The 10,391-nt window shown below is 47.4% G+C and overlaps 1 protein-coding gene across 11 annotated transcripts in view; it reads right to left on the bottom strand.

The window, feature by feature from the left end:
• The window catches only part of CCHCR1 (coiled-coil alpha-helical rod protein 1), an 89,848-nt gene continuing 79,457 nt past the window's right edge, over positions 1 to 10,391 (bottom strand). For 6 of the 11 annotated variants that reach the window (XM_085845103.1, XM_085845076.1, XM_085845110.1 and 3 more), the window contains 5 exons: positions 7,799 to 7,900; positions 7,378 to 7,521; positions 5,235 to 5,386; positions 5,024 to 5,111; positions 1 to 660 (listed from right to left, as the gene is read on the bottom strand). In XM_085845103.1, the coding sequence (XP_085701229.1) occupies positions 527 to 660; positions 5,024 to 5,111; positions 5,235 to 5,386; positions 7,378 to 7,521; positions 7,799 to 7,900 (620 nt within the window). In that variant the 3' untranslated portion in view covers positions 1 to 526. The remainder of the gene's footprint in view (positions 661 to 5,023; positions 5,112 to 5,234; positions 5,387 to 7,377; positions 7,522 to 7,798; positions 7,901 to 10,391) is intronic. The other 5 variants (XM_085845148.1, XM_085845118.1, XM_085845125.1 and 2 more) reach the window with 4 other exon arrangements.

The raw sequence follows: 10,391 nt of genomic DNA, 5'->3' as shown, positions 1-10,391 counted from the left end.
TTTTCTTTTTTCGCATTGCACTTGAATTTTAATCGAAACCTCAAAGGTGATAATTATCCATTGCATTGTTCGCATCATGGTCATCAAAATCCTTTAATTAGAAAAATCCACAGGGAGCAGAACAACAGAGTCATTTTGCACAAGAAAACTACATCATAACTTGGAAATGTCTTTTGCTCCGACAAATATCTGGTGGAGGGACAAGTTTATACGTGGACATGCCTTTTGAAAATTTTCAGGAAAGAAAAGCAAAACGATTATTGTCATGGACGTCTTTTAACCAGTCCCTAAAACCCGAGCCGAATAGCTAAGTAGGGACTGTGGTATTTATATGTGTCAAAGTAAACAAAGGTATGGTTTAACAGTCACCTTCCAATGTACAGTTGGAGTCGTCGAGTGATTGTGCATCTCATGCAATCATCACGTGTCTGAATCATCAGTCATGCTTTTCCCATTGGCTGGATAAATAAAAGAGGTTCCCGAGTTAACCCGGAGGCACTCGATCAGCTTCGGCTTTCACCACTTCTCATCCATCCGATTTGATGCAGACACCTTCCGTCTCACCATCACTTTCGGCATCATCGTCGGGGTTAAGCACAACACAGCTCAACACCTGCAGTTTCTGCATCAAGACGTCAGCGGGTCCTGGTGGGCACGGGGCTGGTGTAATGGCAAGAAACAGACAAGTCAATACTCACTCATCAGTCATTTGAATATGCCATATCAAATCAGTTGTGTCCGTACAATCTTGTATAACGTCAAAAAGTTTACAATTTTACTAAAACTACATTTCAGGCGTCCTGAAAAGGAAAGAAAAAAAAATCTATCACACCACACTGTTGGGCCGTTTACAACTTGCTGTTGTCAATGCGAGTACTGTGTGTCATCAACTAATTGGCATCAGAATGACAAAGAAGAGCATGAGCAACTGAAAAACGAGATGCTATAAATTCAGTGTTATTCATGAATTATTTTTTAAATGTGTCACTTCTCATGATAATCATAAAGTGAAAAGATTATACGCTTTCACGAATGGCAAAGGGTGGGGCCCAGTGAGGTAAGGTGTTGCGGAACTCCCCACTGCTCGTATTCATGCTCTGCTTTTCCTTGGTGAGGAGGAACCTTGTTGTCTCGTGCATGAGACCATCAATCATAAGACCAGCTAAGCTCAGCTATAAAGTGTTCGTTTTTTTTGTATACCTTGTCGCGGTTCGAATGAGAGCTAACACACAATGCACATCAAGGGGGGCATGAGACAAGAGGGGAGGGAGTGGGAAGGACAAAACAGTGGGGAACAGAGACATCAGGAGATCTGTGGAAGGGAGACGGATGGGATGGGGAACATGGGGAATAGAAGATGGACATTACAGGGACTTTCAGGAAGGAAAGCAGGGAATTTGAAGGAGGTGGGCTTGGGTGGATTATTGGGGGTAGAAAAGATTGAGGATTTGGATGGGGATGATAAGAGGTGGTGGTGCACAGCTGTTTTGAAGGCCTGGAGGGAAGACTGGCAATGAATAGAGTGAGGGAGTTTATTTCAAAGGCGGGAAAAAAGAGGAATGGAAGAGTGAAGGTGAGCAGTGATTCGTGATTTTGGTAGTTTTACCAGAAGGGGGTTGTTGGCAGACCTTGAGCTCCCTGCGGAAATGTGGTGGGGACAAATCGCAGAGAGAGCAGAGGGGGCGAGGCTGGAGAGGAGACGGTAGAAGACAAAGACCACCGACCAACCTGCGGTGTTTGAGTGAGAGGCCCAAAGACTCAGCCTCATTGCGGGAGATGCCAATGATCCGAAATGCTTTGGTTTCCACAGCGTGAAGCCGAGAAAGGTGGGAGGCAGGAGCACCAACCCAGAGGGGAGAGCAGTACTCCATCAGGCTGCGGACAAAAGCTTTGTAAGTGGCCAGGAGCTCAGGTGGGCCGAGGAAGGACTTTGCACGACGTAGGATTCCCAGTCGGCGACTGGCTTTGGAGGCCAGGTTTGAAATGTGGCTTTCCCAGGAAAGGTCATGGCAGACAGTGAGACCCAGAAACTTGAAAGAAAGGACTTCTTCCAGAGGATTGTTGAGTAAGTGGATGGGGGGGTTTTCTTAACGGTCCTTTCGAAAAGACATAGTGAGATTTGTCCGGATCGAAAGACATGTTCCACGTGTTGGACCAGTTTGCGATTTTATCCAGATCAGCAGTGAGCGAAGAAGCTGCTGCTTTCCGGTCTGAGGGATGATCGATGGTACGGCAGAGGGTGGAATCATCAGCAAAGAGATATAGAGGATTTTCCAGAGAGTCGGAGAGATCTTTGATGAAAACCAGAAAAAGAACCGGACCCAGAGCGCTACCTTGAGGAACTCCAGCCTGGACAGGAAGAGGGGATGAAAGAACTCCATTTAGGGCCACACGGTGACTGCGACAGGAGAGGAAGTCTGCGAGCCATGAGTGGAGATGGCCTTGGATACCATGTGAAGAGAGTTTGGTGAGCAGGGCAGGGTGCCAGACTGTGTCAACAGCACGTGATAAGTCCAGGGATACAGCTCGGATTTCCTGTCTGGCATTGAGGGCTTCCATCCATTGTTGGGAGAGCAGAAGCAACATAACCAGGGAAGAGTGACCTGGTCTGAAACCAAATTGCTGATCAGAAATCAAGCCATTGGAGAAGAGGAAGGATTTGATGTCTGAAGCGATGATGGATTCCATAACCTTGCTGATGATTGGGAGAAGGCTGATTGGTCTGTCGTTGCAGGGATCTGTTTTTGCACCTTTTTGTGCAGGGCAGTGATGTTTGCTGATTTCCAAGCAGATGGCAGATGGCCTTGAGCAAATGAGAGGGTGAGCAAGAGCAGAAGAGCAGGCTTTGAGGACACGTGGGCTGATGCCGTCTGGACCGGTTGCAGTATCTGAGTCAAGGTTTGAAAGCAAGCTCTCCACCTTGTCAGGAGAAAAGGACACAGAGTCCAGGGACAGTTGGGTGCGACTGGGTAAGGTGGGTAGAGAAAGTGATGGGTTTTGGACACAAGATTTAGCTGCAAACACCAAGTTTAGGCATTCAGCTTTTTCACGTGCGGTATCAGCAGTGCTGCCATTTGAGGTAAGGGAGGGGATGGAGGGGGAACATACACCACAAACAGATTTGATTAGATGCCACCAGGATTTTGAGGAGGGAGAGAGGTTTGAGAGTTCAAACTTGAGTTGAGAAACATGCTGTTTTCTGGCTCTCCTGAGGTAGATACACACTTGTTCCAAGATTTATGGAAGGAACTGAGATTGTCCTCAGTTGGGTTTGCTTTCCATGAGGGAAAGGCAAGTTGTTTCAGGACAACTGCCTCACCACAAGCTTCAGTGAACCATGGATGGGAGGAAGGGTAGGACAACTGAAGACAAGAGGGAATAAATCTGTGCATGAGGGAGAGCAAGTTTCTTTGAAAGAATTCCCAGGATGAGTTGATGTTGGAGAAAGTAGTGATAGGAGACCAGTCTGTAAGTTTGAGGGTTGCTTGGAGACCCTGCCAGTCGGCTTGAGTGAAATGCCAGACTTGACGGAGGTGAGGTGGTTCTCTGATAACAGCCAGAGTGATGTCCACTTTGACAAGGACGTGGTCAGAAGAACCGATTGGAGCGGGGGAAGAGCAGCAGATATTGTCAGGGAAATTTGTCAAAATCAGATCCAAAAGAGATGGAGTACCATTGGTTGAGATCCGGGTCGGGAAGTTGGCCGATTGAGTCAGTCCCAATGAGTCGCAGAAAGCTTTTGCTGAAGTGCCATGACAGGTGAGAGAGGTACCCACACCTAGCCAACTGGCATGATGACAATTTAAGTCGCCACATATGAGGAAGAGAGAAGTTGGTCCATGTTTTCAGATAGTGAGGTGTAGATGGAGTCATCACTGTTTGGTGGATGGTACAGTACACATATAAACATGAGGTGGGAGTGGAGGGAAGCCGTAGCCAGAAGTATTCCTGGGGGTGTGGGGGAGTGAGAGCAGTGCATGGAGAGTGAGGAATAGAGTCTTTGATGAAGAGAGCAACTCCTCCACCAGGATGAGGCTCGGGTCTGTCATACCGGAGGAGGGAGTAACCATGGAGAGATACTCGGGAGATGTACAGGGATACAGGGAGAGATACTCGGGAGATGTCTTTAAGGAGGAAAGTTTCTGTTAGGCAGATTATGTCTGGTTTGTCAGTGGCAACCTGTATGGAAAGATCTGAAAGGTTTGAGCGAAGGCCCCGGATATTTGAGTTCCATACTTTTAATGAAGAGGGAGGGGAGGAGGCTTTGGGTGCAGGGCATGGGGGAGGGGGAGGGTAGGACAAGGAATGGGGGGGGGGGAGGTAAGGAGTATTGTTGAAGGAGTGTGGGGGATTGCAGAATAGCTCGGGGAGGGGGCCGAATGAGGAGAAAAGGCTCTGTGGTGCTGGGGGAGAGGGGGGACAAGAGAGTGGGAAGAAGGCAGTTGAGGAGGTGGAGTGAAGAGAAGGAGGTAAGAGGGCAGTGGAAGGAGGCAGCTTTGTGGATGGGAGGGGGGGACAACTTTGGGAAGGATGAGTGAGGGGGATGAATGGTGGGAGAAAGGTGAGGGGAGTTTTTGAGAGAGGTGAGAGGGAGGCTTGGAGGGAAAAGAGTGGGATGGTTGCTTTGAGAGTGAGGGGTGAGAGGAGTGAGTTGGCACTGAAGTTGGAAAAAAAGAATGGTTGATGGAAAGCGAACTTTCATAGCAAACTGGGGTTTTTTTTTAAGTTTTAGGTCAGATATGCGATTAAACACATTTCTTGAGGGATGCAATAAAGGCGAATTCAGAAAATGGAGAGAAGAAGCGCTGTAACAGTTGGATTTTTTTTCGGTTTTATGGGTTGGGGGTTTTATGGGGTAAAACTAATTGAATAATCTGAGGGGTTCAGGGTGGAGGGGGGTAGGGGGTGAGGACCCCAATTTTCTCTATGTAAATGTGTATTGTATAGAACCACCTGGTCGAAGCTGTTATTACAAGTCATAATAAAATATGCCACAGACATCGTCACAACCATCTATCCTTACATGTGCCTTGCTGAAATGGCAATGAGCTTGATGTCGGTTGATGCTCTGTACGTAGAGGCACGACAGCAGGCTTCGAGCCTGTACATTGCTGCAATGTGGTGTATGGGATGGGTGGATATTGAAATACAAGATTGAAAACAGAACCTGACAGTGTGACCGCATATTACACACATCCCCATTCTTCTCTCAGTGAAGAAATGAGTAAACGCACCGTCAACAAGCCTCTGTCGATTTGGGAATCTTGAAGATGTTCTGTCAGGTCTGGCTCATTCCACTTCATCTGCCGTCGCAGTGTGGACAACTCTACTTCGACCCGTTCCCTCTCACGGGATGCCCTTCGCTCTGCCTGGCACGTTGCCATCACTGGCAGCCGCAAAACACATGATGTACATAAGATGGTCAATGACGCTGTTCTTCATTGCACGGCCCACCAGCCACGGGAGGTCCCCGACATGCGGCCAATATTGATACACAAATGTGAAAGAAAAAAACAAACACTCATACACAGTGTTGTCATTGCGAGTTACTTCATTTACCAAGTAATGGGTTTACCTGCTCTATTGCACAGTACTGTATTTCCATTTCCAAATCATCGTACAGTACCAAGGTTGTTTTATGCTGGTGTCCCAGGTTGATTGTGGAGCTTATAAACGAATTGCTTATGACAGGACAAAAACGTTAGGAAACATGTTTACATAAATTCCCAGACTATTCGCAGACAATGCTGAAAATCAATAGAGTGTGTGGGATTTGAACCAGAGATTCCAGCATCGGAAGCCATGAGCTCAGATGGAAACACCAAACAGGCAAAAGTTCGAAACGCAACGAGGAAAGCTCCACGTGATTTGCCCCTGCAAGAGGAACAATACGATATGTACGTACAGTATACCGTCGGACCCCACTAGTCGCGAGGGACACGTTCCTGAAAAATGCCATGGATGTCGAATCTGTGAATGTTGGGGGCATTGTTTCGATGGGAAAAAAGGAGGGGGGTAGGTTCCCAAGGGTTCGTGATTCATGAGGGGAAAATCCAAAATCCCGTGAATAAGGGAAGCACAGGGCCGCAAATGTTGGAGCACGTCACATTTTATAAACCGTGGATAGCGAATGACGTGGTCCAACAAACAGTACATGGAAACATGTGAAGCATGGACCGTTTGTTTGTTTGTTTCATACAGAGCTGAGACTCGTGGAAGAGCGAGAACAGAGAACGGATCAGGACACAACATCAGAGGAACAGCAGGATGAAATGGAAATGCCAACAGTAGGGCCGAGGGACAAAATAACGGAGACAGACAAGGGATGTGTGAGTAAGGATGAGGGGTAGGGGAGAATACAAGAGGTGGAAACAGAAGCAAAATTTAGGAGGGGTGGCTTAATGGGGGGTAGAAAATATCAAGGGTTTGGATGGGGGACAATCTGAGATGGTGGTGAACAGCCATCTTGAAGACCTGGAGGGAAGGATGAGATTAAAGAGGATGTGGAAGTCAATTCCACTGGCAGGAAAAGAAAAAAAAACGAGGAACAAATTAATGTGAAGTTGAGGGCCTTGTCACACCTTGACGATTGAGCCAGCGTATGGCAACGTATCAAAATGTATGTAAAACGCTGGCGTACGCTGAACTATTGATGCTTTTTTCAGTTTTGGGCGTATTCATAACGAGTTGGACGTATGCATAACGTATTAGTAATGTACACAGAACGTTTCGATAACTTATACCAACGAATGCTGAGGGTGTTGTCGGCGTTCATAACCTATGCCCAACGATAGTCTAACTTATGCATAGCGCGGCAGAGTATCGCCGACGATCACGTGGCGTAGCTTATTAAAAGGCTGCCACTCAACGATTCAAATCATAACCGCACTAGAAATCAAAGTGTCAACATCACCGTCATGCCGAAGAAAAAGAAAAAAACAATGGAGTCTGAAACACTGACGGGTTCCTCCTGTGAAGCCCATTTTTATATACCAATTCCCCTAAACGCTGCCAATACGCCATTATACGGTAGCTGTAAGTTAGAAACACGTTCAGTACGTTCTGTGGTCGTCCGGAAGATGTCAATCAAATTCGTTCACATACGTCAATATGCGTTGGAAATACGTTACACATGGGTTAGAAATAAGTTTCGGGTAAGCTAAACATGAACCTCAACGTGTTTTGAGTTATGAGTAACTTACAAGTAACGTGTGTCAACGATCGCATAACGTGCCTACAACTTACGGCCAGCATATGCAGAACATGCGAGTCATACGCTGACATATGTCGAAAAATTTTGAGCATGCTTAAAATTTGTCGACGAGCTCGGTGTACTATGACGTATGCCAGCGTGCTCTTAACGTATACAAAACTTACCCATAACGTATTCGACGTGTGCCAACGTATTCGCCAAATTTTTCATACATCGGCATACGCTGGCTAAAACGTCAAGGTGTGACAGGGCCTTGAGCAGTGATCCTGTTTCACAAGAAGGCAGTTGATGGTGGACCATGTGTGTGCCTGCAGAGACGGGGGGGGGGGGGTGAGGATGATAAAGCACAGTAAGATCAGAGGATGCAGTACCAGAAAGAAGGCGGAAGAAGACAAAGACCATCGACCTGTCTGCGATGGCAAAGTGATAGGCTCATGGAGTGAGCTTCATCGTGGGAGATTCCAATGATCTTGATAAGATTTTTTTTCAAGATCATTGGAATCCTGGATCAAAGTTATTGAGAGGCATGTATGACGAACATGAACCTGGCTCCACTCAAACCACTTATTCCAATCACGAGCATACCGGCTTTGCTGTGCTCACGACGAGCCTGCTTCAGCAGAGTATCCATGCGTGCCAGTTCTGCGGTATGCTGGGCCTGCAGGTCATGTTCTTGTCGACTCAAAGCTACACAAGGAATTTCCATGAGAGTTGTCAGGATAAGGAGAGTGAGAATTATTGTTTTTATTCCCCGTTCACTTTCGTTTGTTGCACAGTACGGTACTTAATAAAATGTGTTATCATATACACGTATGCAGTCTTGCACTCTTGTACCACCATTTCTCAATGGGGAAATACGTCTGTGCACTCATCTTATCATTAATTTTGCCAGATGCTGAAGGTGAACTCAAACAGAAAATGATTTGCTGAAAAAAAATATTTATCATTTTTTTTTTCTTTCCTTCCCACTGAAAATTATTCATCACGTTCTATTTTGAAATATATATATATATATAAAAAAGTCAAACTTTTTGTCACTCCATTCTGACCAAAAAAACCAGTGCGTGACCTCTGACCTATTACGTCACAGAGTGAAACAATCAAGGTTCAGGATGGCGGCATGCAAGGAAATGAAATACCGCACGAGCTGCGATTCAGATTCCAGAGACAGCAGCGAGTCAGAAGTCTTTTTATGTGCAGAAACCGATAGTGGGCATGAAGGGGAAAATTCTGGTGATGAAAACAGAGGAGCTTGGTTTCTCTGACGTCAAAGAATGCGATAGTTTCAAGCTATATGAGAGCAACGGGGGATATATCAGATGAAAATGAGATGGATATCGATGTCGATAATCACTTACAAAACAGATTGGTGGGGTTTACTTTATTTAGGGTCAATACAATAATTCTAAACTAGTTGTTTATCAATTATTCAGAAGTAAATCTAGTGTCGAGCTGAGGTTCAAATATTGGGTCAACTGCAAAAACCCTGGGTGTTGGATGTTTTGGCGACGATGCAGTATTTCATTTCTTACGAGCAAATACAACAGCGAGGAAGTGGGGGCGGGAGAGCGAGGAAGTGGGGGCGGGAGAGCGAGGAAGTGGGGGCGGGAGGTGGGGGCGGGAGGGAAGTGGGGCGGGAGAGGCCAAATTTTTATTCGGGAGAGCGAGGAAGTGGGGCGGGAGACGAGCGAGAAGTGGGGAGGGGAGGAGCGAGGAAGTGGAGGGGAGCGAGGAAGTGGAGGGGGGAGAGCGAGGAAGTGGAGGGGGAGAGCGAGGAAGATGGAGATGCATAATGAGGAAGTGGAGGGGGAGATGCATTAAGTGGAGGGGAGCGAGGGAAAGTGGAGGGGACGATGCATTAGTGGAGTACTTTTATTTATTAGGGCGAGGAAGTGAGGAGGGGAGGCGAGGAAATTTATTTAATTATTCATGGGCACGAGGTGGATCTACATTGCGATGGGATATTCGAGGAAATGATGCATTATCATGGCACGATGCATTATTCATGGAAATGATGCATTATCTAGGGCGAGGACATTAGTGGAGGGGAGAGCCATAGAGTGGAGGGGATGGGCCCGATTTTTAATGTTCCAGGAGGAGCGAGGGAAGTGCAGATTCATGGAAATGCCTAAAGACATTCCGAGGGGGAGAGCGATCCGACGGGGGCGAGGAAAAAAGATGGAGGGAGGGAGTCTCAAAGAGACATTGGGGGACGTGACATTCATGGAGATGGACATCTGATAGAGCATTCAAAAGAGAGACATTCAGAGCGAGGAGGTGGGATTATCAACAACAAAAGGAGATTAATGCAAAGTGGGGGGAGAGGCGAGGAAGTGTGCATTATCCATAACTAATGAGGGACTATTCCATAATGGGGAGGGAGGGCGACGGGGGGGTGGGGGGGGAGAGAGTCCAGTTAAATTGCAAAAAGAAGATTATCCGGAAGTTGGGGGGAGAGCGAGGTCCATACTCCAAAGACATTCATCCAGTGGGGGGAGGGAGAGCCCAAAGGAAGTGGGGACATCCGAGGAAGTTCTAAAAAGAATCCGATAGAAGCCAAAAAGACATCCATTGTTCTAGACGGAGATTATCCGAGAGGCCAAAAGGAGATTATCCAGGAAAAAAAGATCCAGCGTTGTTCCCAAAAGGAAGATCCACGGGAAGATTATCCATTGGAAGTGGGGAGCATTATCCATTAAATTATCCACGAGGTAAAAGAGATTATCACGGGGGAGAAAGGCGAGGAATTGGGAATTCCTAAAGATCCATTAACCCCAAAGTGGGGGGGGAGATTATCCGATGCAGCGAGGAAGTGGGGGGAGAGAGCGAGGAAGTGGGGGAGAGAGAGCGAGGAAGTGGGGGGAGAGAGACCCTTTAAAGAAGCGAGGGGTGGGGGGAGAGAGAGCGAGGAAGTGGGGGAGAGAGAGATCCATTAAGAGAGGGCGAGGAAGTGGGGGAGAGAGAGCGAGGAAGCGGGGGAGAGAGAGCGAGGAAGTGGGGGAGAGAGAAGCGAGGGAGGTGGGGGAGAGGGCGAGGAAGTGGGGGAGAGAGAGCGAGGAAGTGGGGGAGGAGAGCGAAGAAGTTGGGGGAGAGCGAAGAGTTGGGGGGGAGAGCGAGGAAGTGGAGGGAGAGCGAGGAAGTGGAGGGGGAGAGCGAGGAAGTGGAGGGGGGAGAGCGA

Source organism: Eptatretus burgeri, chromosome 1 (assembly GCF_056783735.1).
Source record: "Eptatretus burgeri isolate ZD-2024b chromosome 1, Ebu_testis_v1, whole genome shotgun sequence".
In the NCBI taxonomy this organism is placed as follows: Eukaryota; Metazoa; Chordata; class Myxini; order Myxiniformes; family Myxinidae; genus Eptatretus; species Eptatretus burgeri.
This window is presented reverse-complemented; position numbering and strand designations above follow the sequence as displayed.